General features: G+C 41.5%; 1 protein-coding gene across 1 annotated transcript in view; it reads right to left on the reverse strand.

The window, feature by feature from the left end:
- Window positions 1-20,483, reverse strand: part of SLF1 (SMC5-SMC6 complex localization factor 1) — a 120,915-nt gene that overhangs the window by 77,890 nt on the left and 22,542 nt on the right. Inside the window, exons 4-6 of the mRNA XM_073680274.1 lie at window positions 17,404-17,479; window positions 13,957-14,200; window positions 5,057-5,210 (exon numbers count right to left, since the gene is read on the reverse strand). Coding sequence (XP_073536375.1) covers window positions 5,057-5,210; window positions 13,957-14,200; window positions 17,404-17,479 — 474 coding nt within the window. The remainder of the gene's footprint in view (window positions 1-5,056; window positions 5,211-13,956; window positions 14,201-17,403; window positions 17,480-20,483) is intronic.

A 20,483-nucleotide genomic window follows, 5' to 3' on the forward strand; every position in this document is an offset into this window, starting at 1 on the left:
TTTTGCAGAGCCAAGATGTATAAATAACTCGTGTTTAATGCTTCTTAAGGTTGGGGGTGGAGAACTGTGTTTCTCCAATGTTTGTCTGTTGTAAAAAACATTTGATTTAAAAAAAGATGTGTAGTGTTCTAAAGCCGTGCGGCCATAACACTAGAAGCTCAGCTATCGAGAAAAAATGAACTATATTCTCCCAGCAGCCTCAGGCTTCCAGTCACTGCTCAGAATATAGTGAGTGGCAGCTGTAACCCTGTAACCATGCTCCGGCACTGACTGACAGTCGACTCAGCAGTGCATCGGTTCAGAGCCGGCTGTCAGTCCGTGCCGGGGGCATGGTTACAGCCACCACTCATTATGTACTGCACTGCTTCAGAACGCAATTAAACTGCAAATTAAACCCATATCTGCAGGTTAATAGTGTTTCGGTTATTTGTTTCCATAACAGGTTCCCTTTAAGAACAGAACAGAGAGATGTTTATTTATGCTTTACAGCTCGTTGCCATAGTAACCGACCACCCTGCAGTCAGAGTGGCCAATTACCTAGGCAAGGAGCACAGACCATCGTTCAGTGTGAAAAATTGGCCATGAGCACTGGCTGGAGTGGGACCATGTGCAGTCGGACACACATGGAAACAAGTAGTAAGTGTTTTTATGCGGCTCACTGCTCTCCAATCAGGAAAGGGTTAGCGCTATTGCAATATTTCCAACGCATGGAAAACACCGATTATACTATTGTCTGAACGAGCCCTAATTCTGCTCAATGTTAATTTTATCACTGCAGTCAGTCACTGAGCTCAGTGGCTTGCTGACAAGTGACATGATTTATGTTACAGAAATGGCGGGGAACACTGGACTCAGATCAACAGAACAGTGCCAGTGCAGGAGATACATTTACCTTTTTTTTACATAGCCAATTCAAAAGTATGATGGAGCATTTTAAAGGACTAGTCCAGTAATGGACAACCCCTTTGAGGGTGGGCATACAAATGTAATTGATGTGCATTTCTCAACATTTAATAAAAGACATTTGGGCCTCATGCACATGTGACATAATTCTTACATTCATTCCACATGCATGGGTCAACAGGTCACATGAGCCCCAAATATGGTTTCCCCTAGCCCAAAATGTGATTTTAGGTTGGGTGAAAAGACACCTGGCCCATTCCACATATACATAGAATAGCAGCTTACTGTGGTGTGCGGCCACGAATTCTCAAGCTGTGCAGCTCATTCGGCATGTAAGCAGCTATCACATCGCTATCAGCACTGGCGCAGAGCCCAGTCTTCAGGACACAGATGCAGTTAAATATAATGCATCATGAAGCCACCATCTCCCGGCTCCACCATTTACTCAATGTCACTGATCCTAACCCCAACAGCAACAACCATTTCTGATGTAGTTCCTCTGCTGCAGGAGGAGTCAAGGTGTAGGACAGATCAAGGTTGGGGTGTGGGAACACGGAGAATGCTTGATGAGAGGCTTGTTATGTGGGAGGACACTGGAGGAGCCATACAAGCCTGGCTGGAGTAAGACAAGCCAGGAAAACAGGGAGGAGACGAGAGGAGAGGGAAAGCCAAGCAACTCATCAGTGTCAGGTCCAAACAGACGAGCACAGCAAGAGGTGAGCACCATACTGTGCAGCCCAAGTTCTTCTAGGTCTTTTATATGGAGGGCACAAATGAGGACACCATTACTGAACAAGGGCACAGATGCTGTGTGTGGCACAATGGGGGAGGGCACCATTACTAAGTCTGGAGCATAAAAGGGGACTTACAGGACACAAAATAGGCATGATTACAGTCATAGAGGCGGCACTTATAGGGCATCAGTACTGTGTGGGGACACTGAGGGGGCATCAGTACTGTGTGGGGACACTGAGGGGGCATCAGTACTGTGTGGGGACACTGAGGGGGCATCAGTACTGTGTGGGGACACTGAGGGGGCATCAGTACTGTGTGGGGACACTGAGGGGGCATCAGTACTGTGTGGGGACACTGAGGGGGCATCAGTACTGTGTGGGGACACTGAGGGGGCATCAGTACTGTGTGGGGACACTGAGGGGGCATCAGTACTGTGTGGGGACACTGAGGGGGCATCAGTACTGTGTGGGGACACTGAGGGGGCATCAGTACTGTGTGCTGCACAAAGGGGGGCTGTTTGTTACTGCAATGGCTCGGAATGGACTAAGTCAATCATTGGCATCTGTCACCACATTGTCTCGCTGTCCCATATTAGATCCGAATGCAGGCGTTAATAAGATGACAATGTTAGGACGATACACTGTAATACAGAAGTATTGCAGTGAATTATACTGTACATGTGATCAAACAATTACATTTGCAAGTCACTATATTTGGGCTAAAAAAAGGTTAAAAAGTGCAATAAAAATGTTTAAAAAACAAACATTAAAGGGGTTGTTTGACACTGAAAAACAGTTCTTAAGGCACTGATGGTTTAAAAATACGTAATAAAGGTATACTCACCTTCCAACGCCCCCGAGTATCCTGCGCTAGCCACTCAAAATGTCTGCTCCAGCTCATGAAGCAATGTTTGTGACTATAAGAGTGCGTCATCAGGAGTTTCTCTGGCGAGTATGCATCAGTTTATTGTTTTAAAACCATCAATGCAAAACAAATTATTTTGGTGTCAGACAACTCCTTTAAAAGCCTTCTAGTCTAAAGCCATTTTACTGAATACGTAAAAAAATATAAACATAAAACACTAAGAATAATTTGTATCGTCATGTTTGTAACAGTCTAAACAAATAAAACACCATAGGGTTAAACCAACTCAGTATATAAGAGAAGAAATGGACGAACTGCAAGTGTGTATTCACCTTGCCTATAAGAGCCGGGTCTGTCAACCAGTTTTCTAAGTAAATTTTAAAGTGTAAATTTGACGTTAATCAGAAATGTTTAGTATATACTAAGTAAATAATGGTGGGGTCCTAAAAACAGGAACTCCAGTCCTTTTTTGGAACATATGGTTTTCTAAGGCTTCTAAAGAAGAAATATTTTTTTTTGTTAGAGCTTCAATGAAGAACAAAAATAATGGCACTCACCAAATCTGTAGTATTTCATTTATTTATGGCAAAAATACAAAACAGGGTAGCGGGAAAGGAATGTCAAGCACGCCATTGTTACGGACGTCACTCACATCTGGGCTTTTACTGACCGTAGATTTGGCGTGTCTGGATTCCCTTTCCCTTGTATTTTTGGCATGAATATACACTGCTCAAAAAAATAAAGGGAACACTTAAACAACAGAATATAACTCCTTGTAAATCAAACTTCTGTGAAATCAAACTGTCCACTTAGGAAGCAACACTGATTGACTATCAATTTCACATGCTGTTGTGCAAATGGAACAGACAATAGATGGAAATTATTGGCAATTATCAAGACACCCTCAATAAAGGAGTGGTTCTGCAGGTGGGGACCACAGACCACATCTCAGTAACAATGCTTTCTGGCTGATGTTTTGGTCACTTTTGAATGTTGGTTGTGCTTTCACACTCGTGGTAGCATGAGACGGACTCGAAAACTCACAGAAGTTGCTCAGGTAGTGCAGCTCATCCAGGATGGCACATCAATGCGAGCTGTGGCAGGAAGGTTTGCAGTGTCTGTCAGCGTAGTGTCCAGAGGCTGGAGGCACTACCAGGAGACAGGCCAGTACACCAGGAGACGTGGAGGGGGCCGAAGAAGGGCAACAACCCAGCAGCAGGACCGCTACATCCGCCTTTGTGCAAGGAGGAACAGGAGGAGCACTGCCAGAGCCCTGCAAAATGACCTCCAGCAGGCCACAAATGTGCATGCGTCTGCATAAACAGTTAGAAACTGACTCCATGAGGGTGGTATGAGGGCCCAACGTCCACAGATGGGGGTTGTGCTCAAAGCCCAACACCATGAAGGACGCTTGGCATTTGCCACAGAACACCAGGATTGTCAAAGTCACCACTGGCACCCTGTTCTCTTCACAGATAAAAGCACGTTCACACTGAGCACGTGACAGACGTGACAAAGTCTGGAGACGCTGTGGAGAGCAATCTGCTGCCTGCAACATCCTTCAGCATGACCAGTTTGGCAGTGGGTCAGTAATGGTGTGGGGTGGAATTTCTTTGGAGGGCCGCACAGCCCTCCATGTGCTCGCCAGAAGTAGCCTGACTGCCATTAGGTACCAAGATGAGATCCTCAGACTCCTTGTGAGACCATATGCTGGTGCGGTTGGCCCTGGATTCCTCCTAATGCAGGACAATGCCAGACCTCATGTGGCTGGAGGGTGTCAGCAGTTCCTGCAAGATGACGGCATTGAAGCTATGGACTGGCTCGCCCGTTCCCCAGACCTGAATCCGATTGAGCACATCTGGGACATCATGTCTCACTCCATCCACCAACGTCACGTTGCACCACAGACTGTCCAGGAGTTGGCGGATGCTTTAGTCCAGGTCTGGGAGGAGATCCCACAGGAGACCATCCACAACCTCATCAGGAGCATGCCCAGGCGTTGTAGGGAGGTCATACAGGCACGTGGAGGCCACACACAATACTGAGCCTCATTTTGACTTGTTTTAAGGACATTACATCAAAGTTGGATCAGCCTGTAGTGTGTTTTTCCATTTTAATTTTGGGGGTGACTCCAAATCCAGGCCTCCATTGGTTAATAAATTTGATTTCCATTGATGATTTTTGTGTGATTTTGTTGTCAGCACATTCAACTTTGTACAGAACTAAGTATTCAATGAGAATATTTCACTCATTCAGATCTAGGATGTCTTATTTGAGTGTTCCCTTTATTTTTTTGAGCAGTGTATTAAATACCACAAACTTAGTGACTACGACTATTTTTTCTACGTTGAAGCATTATTGATATTGCTTACATGTAGTACAGCACCGTTATACATCCCGGAACACCAGGTTAGTCTTTTTTTGCCTGCGATTTATAGTGCCCGTCTTTTGCCTTACATTCATTTTTATTAGGACTCCCAGAATCTTTCAGAAGCAAAAGATAATACAATTTTGTGTTAGATGAGCAGAAAAACAAGTGGTCAAAAACACCTACCTCTAAAAGATAATTACCAACGTACAGCACAGAGTAATACGGAGCACTAAGGTCTCTATCTTGCAAAATGTGTCTATTGTTAGTGAACACGTGCGTGATCTCCCCATCCGGACCAGTTGGATCATGTATTGCGGCGTGTCCGGCTGTAAGAACTCTGTAAGAGAAGAAAGAATGAAATAATAAAAATAGTAATGTACCCCAATAGTGAAGCTCATTCACATTCCTCATCACCACCTTGGTTATGGCTGATGAATTGAGGAGCAGATCATACATTATCAGCCTGTTACCCACACCACTTTTTTTTTTTTTTTTTTTTTTTTAGAGGAGGGTAAAGAAAAGCCACCATACACATGTACAGTGTAGAAGGTAGTTGTCGTGTGATCTCATTCACTAACGCCAAGCCCCAGAGGATTTGTAGTCCTGCATTGCGGCGACATAGAACACAAACCACACGTACGTCACTAGAGTTTGATGGCAATATCATTAATGGGAGATCAAACTTACAAAATATTACATTTTGTATGAGCTCATGTTTAGATCTCAGAATCTCTCCTACTATTTCTAAGTTGTAGCAGATTTACAATAAATAAAAAGTAGAAAAAATATTATTCTACTGAGGATTCAAAAATATGTTGCCTGGTAAAGCATCATAAATACATATCGGCAGCTCTTCTACGGACAAGTTGGTCTTAATGGAGGTATAGTGATCCATCAGGGTCACCTACTGACTGCCGCATTGCTTCCATAGTCACCAAAAGTGTAAAAGCAATTCCAAAATTTTTCAGTCACGGAAAAAGTAGATATAACCGCAGTTATTATTATCATCTAACCCTCCATCCATACTCTAGATTCTTCCTCCCACTCCATTTCCCAACACCATTGTTGCTGCCGGCTTTCAGTAAGAGTAGTAGAAGTGGTGGAGCATATATCCAATATGTAGTGGCTCCTGCTACGTTGGATTAACCTTTATGGTGGTTGCCATGTATCATATCATTACATATAAACCAACTGGTCGAGAGTCTAACCTGTGAAAATCTGCTGATCTTTGAGGATCATTTTTAAAAGGCTGTTAGAAAACTCCTTTAAGACTTAAAGGGGCATTCTCATCTCCAAAATCCTATCCCAACGTGTAGTAGGTGTAATAATAATAATATTAGCAAATACCTCCAATTAGAACTGTAGTATAGTTTTTCTGATTCGCTATGTCTCTTTCCTCATGTGCAGGGCATTGCAGTAGCTTAGGTATCCATGGTTACGACGACTAACAACTAACTGTCATTATATGAGTGGTTGTAACCATGAATACCTAAGCTACTGAAATGCCCTGCACATAGGGTAAGCAACATAGAAGAACTATTCTACATTTCTAATTGGAGGTATTTGCGAATATTATTATTACACCTACTACATAATGGGATAGGATCTTGGAGATGGGAATACTCATTTATTTGTGTAAATAAATACCAACCCAATTACTAATAATAATATAAAATAATATTTAAAAGTGATGCAGATTACAAGACTAGTAGTAATATTATACTTAGAAGGGTTTTCCAATAAATATTCCATAGGCTTGACAAGATTAAACATAAGAAGTGCAGCTTTACTTGCCCACCTAAAGTCCAGCACTGCCTCCCTGCTGATGTCATTTGTCTTTTCTTAACAGGCTGCTCTGGTGATGCCAAGACTAAAGCTTATGTGATGACTGCACCCAATCAAGTACTAGTCGGGATCACAAGTAAATTTATATTTTTAACTTGTACAAGCCCACGGAAAAAAAACCAAAATATTTCTTGGAAAACCCCTGTAGTAGACTGGCCAGAAGTGCAGCATCCCACAATGATAATAGACAAAATATGTACGATTTATTTAAGCATCTATTTACCTATATTACCAATTTGTTTGCTAGTTTGACTAAGATATACTAAATTCACAATAATTATTAATTCAATACAACAGTCAAAGGTGTCATCATGTGAAGCATAAAAGAGAGGTGTTATGGTATGCGATAAACGTGATTTTTACTTTAAAGCACCACTCCAGCATTGGAGTGGTGGCACTAACCTAAGTTTCCTAACCCTGGTATTATACTTAGCAGCCGCCATCTTCAGATCTTCCCGGTGCAGCTCCAGTCCTGTGCCGCCACTTCTCACTGGTAACGGTCACAAGCTCTCAGTGTAAGTCTATGAGAATCTTGTTCAGGCCTCGTACCAGGCTCTCATAGACTTACATTGAGTTGTGATTTCAAGATCGCCCAGCAAACACTGGCGCAATCTGGCAGTTCACAAACTGCAGAAGACTGTCCGGAGCGGCACTGAGAACAGAAGAAGACAGAAGCTGGTAAGTATAACACTAGGGGCAGGGAGCTTACACCACTGCAGATCTGAATTGAAAAAGAAAAACACACTGAAGCGGTGCTTTATTTCTTTTATGCGGACATATGCATGTGCACCATTTACGGTAATTTATCACCAAATGAACTAAAAAGGAAAGAAAATGGTTGAATGTAGTAGAAAAAAAAATGAAACAGCAATTCTGCCATTGTATTTTAGGTTTCATTTTTCCGACATCCACTATGCGGTAAAAGTGACATGTTAGCTTTATTCTGCGGGCCTGCATATTAACAGTGAGATATCATTTGCATAGTTTGTTTTACTTGTTTCAAAATGAAAGAAAACCAATTGTTTTATGTTACTATATTCTGAGAGCCATAGGTTTTTTTTCTTCATTGATGAAGTTGTTTGGGGGCAGGTGATTTGTGGGGAGTTTTTGTTTTTATTGGTCACATTTTTGGTATATCCAATATTTTATTTTTTATGGCATTTTAAAATGCGGGATTAGTAATGTGTATTTTGATAGTTAAAACTTTTACATCGCAGAGATCCCCATTTATGTTACATATTTTTTTCTTTTTCTAGATTTTCATTTAACAAATGGATAAGGAAGAATGAGGGGATAATTTTAAATGGTCATTGTAGTTTCAACTACATTTGCATAAATTAAAAATGGAACCAAATAATACAAATGTTATAAATTCTATTGATAAAACAAAAAAAGAAAATGAAGAAAGCTGGTAAAATCATTCTTGGACCTTAAAAAAAAAAAAAAAGACAACTTGCCAGCTGACTGAGGTACTAGATTACAGCTGATTATTGAAGTCTATGGATAGAAGAGGGGGAGGAGGAGGGAAATGCAGAGAGTGACAAAACAGATACACACAAATGGCGCTGCTGATTTTTCTGTTTAATACCTCATCCCAGAGCTGGATTTAGATTCACAGCTACACTGCTCAGTACTGCTGGATAATGTCCTCTGTGCTGCTGCTGATTAATGTGTGCTAAATAGAGGCAGAAGAACAGAAATCCCTCATAACTCTGTGTACTGTTCAGAGGAGACAATTCCAGCAGTCTACCGCCCACTAGCTCTGAGACAACTGATCGAGATAAAGCTGAAGAAGGGACAGCTGGTTAAAAATTCAGAATACAAGTCATATAATGGCCAAAAATAGTATTGTTCCTCATCTTCTCCCACATAGTTATTTTGAAAAGTCACATAAAACTACATATACAATTAAAATTTTATACTCTTTAGATTTTTTTTTTTTTTAGTATGTTTGAAAAAACGCTTAAACTTTTTCTTATATGTGACCCTTCCCTGGCACAAAACACTGTAATACTAATATACTGCAATGTATCGAACTGGCAGGACTCTCCTATAAGGCCTTGCCCACACTTGCGGGGGTGTTGAGTTTTTTTACACTAATAGGCTTTTTGGTGTACATGACCAGGGTTGCCACCCATCCAGAAATTTCAGGATAGTTTGTAAAAATATGCCCTGTCTGTAAAAAAAAAAAAAAATGTAGGTTGTCGGTGAGTTTTTTCAGCCTGAAGAAACTTATAATCATAGTAATTTATTATGGTTTTTCAAAGTGTCCGTAAAAATTATGGTCTGTCTGTGATTTTTTGATAAACCGTCCAGAAAGAAAAAAAAGTAAAGTCAGCTGCCCTGGGCATGACATATAAATGTTACAGGCTCCACTCATATCACAGAAGCAACACTCACATATCACACAAATATAATAAATAAATATATATATATATATATATATATATATATATATATATATATATATATATATTATATATATACACACACACACACACACACACACACACAGTGGGGCAAAAAGTATTTATTAAGCCACCAATTGTGCAAGTTCTCCCATTTAAAAAAGATGAGAGAGGCCTGTAATTGACATCATAGGTAGACCTCAACTATGAGAGACAAAATGAGAAAACAAATCCTGAAAATCACATTGTCTGATTTGGAAAGAATTTGTTTTTTAACATTTTGGTGGAAAATAAGTATTTGGTCAATTACAAACAAGCAAGATTTCTGGCTCTCACAGACCTTTAACTTCTTCTTTAAGAGGCTCCTCTGTCCTCCACTCATTACCTGTAGTGCTGGCACCTGTTTGAACTTGTTATCAGTATAAAAGAGACCTGTCCGCAACCTCAAACAGTCACACTCCAAACTCCACTATGGTGAAGATCAAAGAGCTGTCGAAGGACACCAGAACGACTGCTCCATGTACATGAAAGAATGAATGGGGCCATATACACAAATACACACACATACATATATATGATCAAAAGTTCACATACTCCAGTTCTTAATACCGTGCATTGCCCCCTCTAACATCAATGACAGCTTGAAGTCTTTTATGGTAGTTGTGAATGAGGTTCTTTATTTTCTCAGATGGTAAAGCTGCCCATTCTTCTTGGCAAAAAGCCTCCAGTTCCTGTAAATTCTTGGGCTGTCTAGCATGAACTGCACGCTTGAGATCTCCCCAGAGTGGCTCAATGATATTGAGGTCAGGAGACTGAGATGGCCACTCCAGAACCTTCACTTTGTTCTGCAGTAGCAAATAACAGGTTAACTTGGCCTTGTGTTTTGGATCGTTGTCATGTTGGAACGTTCAAGTACGTCCCATGCGCAGCTTCTGGGCTGATGAGTGCAAATTTGCCTCCAGTAGTTGCTCATAACGTGCTGCATTCATCTTTCCTTCAACTTTTACCAAGTTTCCTGTGCCTTTGTAGCTCACACATCCCCAAAACATCAGCGATCCACCTCGGTGCTTTACTTTAGGAATGGTGTTCCTATCATCATAGGCCTTGTTGACCTCTCTCCAAATGTAATGTTTATGGTTGTGTCCAAAAAGTTCAATTTTTGTCTCATCACTCCAAATTATCTTGTTCCAGAAGTTTTGAGGCTTGTCTCTGTGCTGTTTGGTGTATTGTAGGCGAGATACTTTGTGGCATTTGCGCAGTAATGGCTTTCTTCTGGCGACTCGACCATGCAGCCCATATTTCTTCAAGTGCCTCCTTATTGTGCATCTTGAAACAGTCACACTGCTAGTTTTCAGAGAGTCCTGAATTTCAGCTGATGTTATTTTTGGGTTTTTCTTTGCATCCCAAACAATTTTCCTGGCAGTTGTGGCCAATATTTTTGTTGGTATACCTGACCGTGGTTTGGTTTTTACAGAGCCCCTGATTTTCCATTTGTTAATCACAGTTTGAACGCTGCTGACTGGCATTATCAATTCCTTGGATATTTTTTTGTATCCCTTTCCTGTGTTATACAGTTCAACTACCTTTTCCCGTACATCCGTTGACAATTCTTTTGCTTTCCCCATGACTCACAATCCAAAAACGTCAGTGGTTGGATGAAAGATGCAAGAGTCTGTCTGGATCCCAGAAACTCACTGAGCTTTTATGCACATACACTGATTACAAGCAAACAGGTCACAGGTGAGGATGTTACCTTTAGTAGTCATTCAAACCCATTTGTGTCAAATTCTCTGCATGTTATCAGGCCAAAATCACCAGGGTATGTAAACTTTTGATCAGGGTCATTTGGATGTTTTTGGTTGTCATTAAGATTTAAAAAGAGTAAGCACAGTAGTTTGACAATAAATGGCTTCACCCAACCAATAACCATGAGTGGAGAAAAAGCTTTTTTGTTATCATTCATATTCTCTGAAACAAGGCCAAGAAAGGAAGAATTCTGCTGGGGCATGTAAACTTTTGAGCACAACATATATATATATATATATATATATATATATATATATATATATATATATATATATATATATATATATATATATATATATATATATATATATATATATATATATATATATATATATACATACAGACCAAAAGTTTGGACACACCTTCTCATTTAAAGATTTTTCTGTATTTTCATGACCATGAAAATTGTACATTCACACTGAAGGCATCAAAACTAGGAATTAACACATGTGGAATTATATACTTAACAAAAAAGTGTGAAACAACTGAAAATATGTCATATTCTAGGTTCTTCAAAGTAGCCACCTTTTGCTTTGATGAGTGCTTTGCACACTCTTGGCATTCTCTTGATGAGCTTCAAGAGGTAGTCACCGGAAATGGTTTTCACTTCACAGGTGTGCCCTGTCAGGTTAAGTAAGTGGGATTTCTTGCCTTATAAATGGGGTTGGGACCATCAGTTGTGTTGTGCAGAAGTCTGGTGGATACACAGCTGATAGTCCTACTGAATAGACTGTTAGAATTTGTATTTTGGCAAGAAAAAAGCAGCTAAGTAAAGAAAAACGAGTGCCCATCATTACTTTAAGAAATGAAGGTCACTCAGTACGAAAAATTGGGAAAACTTTGAAAGTGTCCCCAAGTGCAGTTGCAAAAACCATCAAGCGCTACAAAGAAACTGGCTCACATGAGGACCGCCCCAGAAAGGAAGACCAAGAGTCACCTCTGCTTCTGAGGATAAGTTTATCTGAGTCACCAGCCTCAGAAATCGCAGGTTAACAGCAGCTCAGATTAGAGACCAGGTCAATGCCACACAGAGTTCTAGCAGCAGACACATCTCTACAACAACTGTTAAGAGGAGACTTTGTGCAGCAGGCCTTCATGGTAAAATAGCTGCTAGGAAACCACTGCTAAGGACAGGCAACAAGCAGAAGAGACTTGTTTGGGCTTAAAAAAACACAAGGAATGGACATTAGACCAGTGGAAATCTGTGCTTTGGTCTGATGAGTCCAAATTTGAGATCTTTGGTTCCAACCACCGTGTCTTTGTGCGACGCAGAAAAGGTGAATGGATGGACTCTACATGCCTGGTTCCCACCGTGAAGCATGTAGGAGGTGGTGTGATGGTGTGGGGGTGCTTTGCTGGTGACACTGTTGGGGATTTATTCAAAGTTGAAGGCATACTGAACCAGCATGGCTACAACAGCATCTTGCAGCGGCATGCTATTCCATCCGGTTTGCGTTTAGTTGGACCATCATTTATTTTTCAACAGGACAATGACCCCAAGCACACCTCCAGGCCGTGTAAGGGCTATTTGACCAAGAAGGAGAGTGATGGGGTGCTACGCCAGATGACCTGGCCTCCACAGTCACCAGACCTGAACCCAATCGAGATGGTTTGGGGTGAGCTGGACCGCAGAGTAAAGGCAAAAGGGCCAACAAGTGCTAAGCATCTCTGGGAACTCCTTCAAGATTGTTGGAAGACCATTTCCGGTGACTACCTCTTGAAGCTCATCAAGAGAATGCCAAGAGTGTGCAAAGCAGTCATCAAAGCAAAAGGTGGCTACTTTTAAGAGCCTAGAATATAAGACATATTTTCAGTTGTTTCACACTTTTTTGTTAAGTATATAATTCCACATGTGTTAATTCATAGTTTTGATGCCTTCAGTGTGAATGTACAATTTTCATAGTCATGAAAATACAGAAAAATCTTTAAATGAGAAGGTGTGTCCAAACTTTTGGTCTGTACTGTATATATACATACATACACAGGGTGGTCCAAAAGTAGGTGGACAGAAAATAATAACATTTATTTTGATTTATATATAAAATTATATTTACTAACACAAGCATAACATTTACAATTAAATTTTATTCTGAACAATGATACAAAAGCCCTTAAATTTTTATCAACGCAGGTGCTCAAACTGTTTTCCATTACAATTTGCACAGCTTTGAAGTCGCCTCTTACACTTCGACAAACTTTTTTGCACAAGTCTCTTTGGGTATTAATTTCTTGAAATGCATCTCTTATGTAATTTTTCAAATCACTGACACTTTTTGGTTTTCGACTATAAACTTTGTCCCTGAGTACTCCCCAAAAGAAAAAATCCATTGGGGTCAAGTCTGGTGAACGTGCCGGCCAATCAAGTGGGCCTCTTCGGCCAATCCATTTATTAGGAAATGTTTCATCAAGATACTCGCGGACCACTCTTGAATAATGTGGAGGGGCCCCATCTTGTTAGAAATAAAGTTCATTTGAATTAGGCTGTTGCTGTAACTGGGGAACAACTTGATTCATTAGAACTTCGAGATACTTATCTCTTGTGACTGTTCTATAACCTTCATAACCTTATTACACTTTCTGTCCACCTACTTTTGGACCACCCTGTGTGTGTGTGTGTGTGTGTGTGTGTGTGTGTGTGTGTGTGTGTGTGTGTGTGTGTGTGTGTGTGTGTATATATATATATATGAAAATATAATATAAAAAAAGAAAATATATTAAATATAAATAATATTATATAATACAAATAATGTATTATATAATAATTTAATAATAATATATATATATATATATTTTTTTTTTTTAACTGAAGCAAAAGTCAACAATTTCTTGTTTTCCCTGTGTTGCTTTCTCCTAATAAGAGAATATGTCACGATATAAGGCAGCGAACTGTCAAAACTTTTATGCAGAATTTGCTGACTAAAAAAAAGCCAAAAACCTTGAACAATAAAAAGTGAAGGCCGCTTAATGAAATAAAGGGTGAGGTCTTTTATCTTCTGGTTTTAAGACAGAGGCATTACATCCTACCTTAAAAAAGCCTCCCTTTCTTTATCGGCTTTCTCAATCAGAAGGGTCACTTTCCATCTGCTGAAAGCCCCTAGAGCACTAGTGTGTGTCAGGTGTTGGCGCCATCTTTTTGGTGCAGATTGCATCTGAGGTGAATAATGGGCGTCTTTTTCCATTTTATATCCCCATTCGAAAGTCGTCTCATCAAGCCATCTGCCGCTTTCTGCACTGTTAATTACGTACTCTTTAGTCAGTACCCACTTTCCTGGAAAGTAAATGAATTGTGAGCCAAGAAAAGGAAAAAAAAATAGTGGGTGCAAATAGTTAATAAAAAAGATGATCAGAACACCAATTAAATCCTACCCTCTTTCAGGCAATTACAGAAAACGGGGTTCTAATATCTGGGAAACATTATCCTTACTAATTTGGGAATAGATCTTACATATCACAAATTAAAAAGAATAAAAATAAAAAAAAAATAAAAAACTTTTTTTTAAATCTGAAAAATAAATATGGTAATTAACATAATTCCCGAGAATAAGATATTGCATTGGTACAAAGCTAATATATGGGTCCTCTGCAAAAAGTGCAGCAAAAGCACTGCAGGGAGCCCACGGCAATCAATACTCATGCTCCATTATCAGACCAATATGACACCTACAGGCTACAATTTTGAAAACATATTTATACATTATATCAATGCTGTATATGCTGTTTCCTAATAGAAAGTGTAATTTGAACAACCTTAAAGGGGTTGTCTGTTTTTCTGTGAAATCAACCTGTCCAGTTATGAAGCAACACTGATTGTGAATCAGTTTCTCCTGCTGTTGTGCAAATGGAACAGACAACTGGTAGAAATGATCGGCAATTAGCAAGACATCCCCTATAAAGGTTCTGCAGGTGGTGACCACAGACCATTTCTCTGTTCTTATCCTTTTTGGCTGTTGTTTTGGTCACTTTTGCATTTTGTCATTGTTCTCACCCCTAGAGGTGCAGTAGCATGAGGCGGTGTCTACAACCCACAGAAGTTGCTCAGGTAGTGCAGCTCATCCAGGATGGCACATCAATGCAAGCTGTGGCAAGAAGGGTAGCTGTGTCTGTCAACACAGTGTCCAGAGCATGGAGCAGATACCAGGAGACGTGGAGGGGGCCGTAGGAGGGCAACAACCCAGCAGCAGGACCACTACATCCTGCTTTGTGTAAGGAGGAACAGGAGGAGCAGCGTCAGAGCCCTGCAAAATGACCTCCAGCAGGCCACTAACATCCATGTGTCTGCTCAATCTGTCTGAAACAGACTCCAGGAGGGTGGTATGAGGGCCCGACATCCACAAGTGGGTGTTGTGCTTACAGCCCAACACCGTGCAGGGGGATTGCCATTTGCCAGAGAACACCATGATTGGCAGATTCGACATTGGCGCCCTGTGCTCTTCACGGATGAGAGCAGGTTCACACTGAGCACATGTGACTGACGTGACAGTCTGGAGACGCCGTGGAGAACGTTCTGCTGCCTGCAACATCCTCCAGCATCACCGGTTTGGCAGTGGGTCAGTAATGGTGTGGGGACGCATTTCTTTGGAGGGTCGCACAACCCTCCATGTGCTCGCCAGAGGTAGCCTGACTGTCATTAGGTACTGGGATGAGATCCTCAGACCCATTGTGAGACCATATGCTGGTGCAGTGGGCCCTGGGTTCCTTCTGATGCAGGACAATGCCAGACCTCATGTGGCTGGAGTGTGTCAGCAGTTCCTGCATGATGGAGGCATTGATGCTTTGGGCTGGCCTGCCCGTTCCCCAGACCTGAATCCAATTGAGCACATCTGGGACATGTCTTGTTCCAGCCACCAACACCACCTTGCATCACAGACTGTCCAGGAGCTGACTGATGCTTTAAACCAGGTCTGGGAGGAGATCCCTCAGGATAACATCCACCACCTCATCAGGAGCATGCCAAGACATAGTAGGGAGGTCATACAGGCACGTGGAGGCCACACACAATACTGAGCCTCATTTCCTTGTCTTGAGGCATTTCCACTAAAGTTGGATCAGCCTGTAATTTGATTTTCCACCTTGATTTGATTTTGAGTATCATTCCAAAGCCAGACCTCCATGGGATATTAATGTTGATTTACATTGATCTTTAATGTTTTATTGTTCTCAATGTATTCCGCTATGTAACGAATAAAGATTTGCAACTGGAATATTTCATTCAGTGATATCTAGGAAGTGATATTTAAGTGTTCTCTTCATTTTTTTGTGCGGTCACACGACCACCCGCTCTCACTGCAAACACTGAAGAATCCTGACAGCGTGCAGTGTGCACACTGTAAGGATTCAGAAGTCTGCAGTCACACAGTGACTGCAGACTTTTAGCAAAAGACTAGATGTCCCCTTTAAGTCTGCACTTCGTGAATTTGGGCATTATATGACAGAGGAGGCAACCAGAGCCTCTATCCTTTTACACAAATTCATACTGCAGGACACAAACTCACTGAGGCTAGAAAGCATTTTTATTGCTTTTTTAGTTCTAAAATAAAGCATCACCTACAATGATGTACTCACCTTGTCTCTTATGCTGCCCTCTAATAGGCCATTATATGCTATGTGACAAATAATTGGATTAAAACAAACTGGAGGGATTAAAGGATTTGTCTGACATTGAAAAAAAAATTCTTAACTACAGGGGTAGCTATAACATAATAAAATTATGCATGTTCACCAGCTCCAACCCCCGTGGATCCAATGCTGGCCTTTTCTGTGGTCCGCTTCTGAACAGGTAGCAATGAGATCTGGTAGTTCAGACACCTAATCGCTTAGGCCTGTGACTGGCTGCAGGGGTCAGTTGACTGGTATGCTATCCAAGGTACATCCAAGTGGTTTACCCCCCACCAAAAATCACTCTAAGTTACCAGCCACTAGGTGTCTCCTTATGGTCTAACTTGCTGTCCACTGCACGTCGTCAAGCACAACCTGTCTCTGACAGCAGAGAGGATGAGACAGAAGGTGACACTGGTCGTTGCCTCCCTAATCTTGGTCTTCTGTCTGCCAAACTAGACAGAGACATAATAGAAAGGTTGGCTGATAGCTCGGGGCAGAGAAGATATTGGACAATGGTAAATGCAATGGAGTGAGGGAAAGGAAGTTCCAACACCTATAGTGCAGCAGAATACTGATAACGCAGAACAACCCACTCAATAAGAGTACATGGTAAGTGAAAGAGCATCACAATCGAGACACTTCATGAAGATATTAATATGTGAACTAAGAGAAGTTTTATCTTGTGGGTAATGAGGGCAGTTACACTATGCTTTTCTTCACCCTTTGAAGTGACAGGAAAACGTGAAGATTGTTCGTAGATGCCTATAATCGGCTGGGCAATATCTATGGTCATAAATATCTTTTTATAGCATATGACAAATGCAATTCATACTGAAGTAGCCAGGTGCTGGTCTGAATTAAGATAGGACTGACCTGCTGCACAAGCCGCTAGCCACTTTTCACTTCTACTTGGTCTTTTTGCAATCAGGTGTGTACAGTTTTCAAACTTCTGAAAAACAAGGTAGAAAAAAAAATTCTAATGGCTATGTCTTGTTCACATATGAATTTTTTTTTAGATTATTTTAGAGCTTAAAGGCCAAAGAAGTAGTGTGAAACACATTATAGTTTATATTTAAGGGGTTGTCTGGCCTTGAGGTACACATCTGCAGGCACCATGAGCACACTATGCTCTGTGATGATTCTTCGGTGTCGGTGCTGGGAGCAGAGAGGTGCATATGCAATTTGCATACATGCGGTCACATGCCGACAAGACATGCACAGTCTCTCTCAATACAAGTGAATTGAAAGAGGCTGGACAAGTCTAGTCGGAATGTGGCCAGAAGTATGCAAATCGCATACGTGTGGGTATATGACCTACATTCCCGGCAACGGTGAATTCTCACAATGCACAATGTGAGGATTCACAAGTCTGCAGTCACAGAGTCCCTGCAGACTTGAACCTCAAAGTCAGACCACGCCTTTAAGTCATGCCAGGTTTTGCCTAGAAAACCATATTAAAATGAAAAGCGTGAAGTAGACCCTAATGTACATAGATGTAATATTGCCATGTGCATTACGAATTGTACTAGAAGTTTAACCAGTCTGTTCTTAAAAGGTTATTCTCAAAATATTAAGTCACGTTATGACCTATCCATAGGATAGCAGATAACTTACCAATTGCAGAGCGTTTGACTATTGGAACTCCGCCATGATCCAGAGACCAGGACTCTGGCCGTTTCCCATGATCCAGAGATCAGGGCTCCGGCCGTTTCTCGCCGTGATCCAGAGACCAGGACTCTGGCCGTTTCCCGCCGTGATCCAGAGACCAGGACTCTGGCCGTTTCCCGCCGTGATCCAGAGATCAGGGCTCCGGCCGTTTCCCGCCATGATCCAGAGACCAGGGCTCCGGCCGTTTCCCGCCATGATCCAGAGACCAGGGCTCCGGCCGTTTCCCGCCATGATCCAGAGACCAGGGCTCTGGCCATTTCCCGCCATGATCTAGAGACCAGGGCTCCGGCCGTTTCCCGCCATGATCCAGAGACCAGGGCTCCGGCCGTTTCCCGCCATGATCCAGAGACCAGGGCTCCGGCCGTTTCCCGCCATGATCCAGAGACCAGGACTCTGACTATTTCTCACTGCACTACAGACTATGGAGTGAAGGTAGAAAATGTGCACCTCCGCTCCATTAAAGTTGGGGCTCTGCAGCGATCGGTTCCAGAGCCCCGGTCTCGGGGTGTCAGAACGAGCAGTGAGTTATCCGCCTATCCTTAATATTTTGTGAACGGCCCTTTAATGTTTACCACATCTAATGAGATATCAGTGCAATGTACCTCTCCTAAAATGTGACCTAATTGTTTTGGCAGACAAAAGAATGGGTGCAGTCTGCAGTAAGCAGATCATTTCTAGTAACTTGTACTTGGCCATACAATAGTAAATCTCTCCCATTACCTTCAAGAGTTGCATTGAGTTGCAATGTTTTCAGAGAACGGCCATTAATACAAGAGACTATGTATTTTTGCACAAAATCACATGAAAAAAACTGAAATAGTGAAGTTTTCAACAGAAATTCGTGCTGGAACAAATTGTCATTGCTTGATACATTTTAGTATCTCATTAATTAATGCAATAAAAATTGGAATTTATTGACAACAAAATTGACATTTCAGTTGTATCAGACAATTTTCCCAATGAAACGAGTGATCTGGCCCTAGATCAACAATAAAAACGATCCCTGTCCAATGTAAAAAAATCATGCGTAAAAGCCACATGCAGAAAGTGCATAGAGGGCGTGTCAATATACTGCGCAGTTATGCACTTCCCAGCTAATTTGCATGTGGCTTTAAATATTGATTTTGCACACTGGATTACTACAAGAAGGATCATTTTTATTGTTCTTGGGCCTATGCAGCCATACCACTAATCGAGTCATCCTGACAGCTTCCTTTTAACTTTAGCATTACAAGTATTGGCAGGTTAATTAACTGCCCGCTGTATATCGATTGGCTGAATACAGAATTACATTTCAAGTAAAACAAAACTGCTTCCTCAATGGCTCTTTTTGTTAAAAAATTGTGCAAAGCCTGAATTGGGCAACATTAAAAAGAAGGAAAAAAATGAAGAAAAGTAAGTATTAATTTTATAACCATTTACATAATATGACAACCGTCCCTCACTAATACTTTGTCTTATTATCCAAAATAAAACACTTCATTATCACAAAACATTGACTTGGACCAGGGGTGCACAACCTTTTCTGGCCCGAGGGCCACACTATCACACTGAACTACTTCAAAGGACCGAAATAAAACTTAAAGGGTAGAGATGAGCAAACACAAACTGTAAAGAGAAAGACAGAGAGAGAGAGAGAGAGAGAGAGAGAGGGAGAAAGAGAAAGAGAGAGAGAGAGAGAGAGAGAGGGGAGAAAGACAGAGAGAGAGAGAGGGGAGAAAGAAAGAGAAAGACAGAGAGAGGAGAGAGAGAGGGAGAAAGAGAAAGACAGAGAAAGAGAAGAGAGGGGAGAAAGAGAAAGACAGAGAAAGAGAGAGAGGGGAGAAAGAGAAAGACAGAGAGAGAGAGAGGGGAGAAAGAGAAAGACAGAAAGAGAGAGAGGGGAGAAAGAGAAAGACAGAGAAAGAGAGAGAGAAAGAGAGAGGGGAGAAAGAGAAAGACAGAGAGAGAGAGAGAGAGAGAGAGGGGAGAAAGACAGAGAGAGAGAGAGAGAGGAGAAAGAGAAAGACAGAGAGAGAGAGAGAGGGGAGAAAGAGAAAGACAGAGAGAGAGAGAGAAAGAGAGAGAGGGGAGAAAGAGAAAGACAGAGAGAGAGAGAGAAAGAGAGAGAGGGGAGAAAGAGAAAGACAGAGAGAGAGAGAGGGGAGAAAGAGAAAGAGAGAGAGAGGGGAGAAAGAGAAAGACAGAGAGAGAAAGAGAGAGGGGAGAAAGAAAGACAGAGAGAGAGAGAGAGAGGGGGGGAGAAAGAGAGAGGAAAAGAGAAAGACAGAGAGAGAGGGGAGAAA

This window comes from Phyllobates terribilis, unplaced genomic scaffold, assembly GCF_046119375.1.
Source record: "Phyllobates terribilis strain yellow unplaced genomic scaffold, ASM4611937v1 Scaffold_1__5_contigs__length_1240528914, whole genome shotgun sequence".
In the NCBI taxonomy this organism is placed as follows: Eukaryota; Metazoa; Chordata; class Amphibia; order Anura; family Dendrobatidae; genus Phyllobates; species Phyllobates terribilis.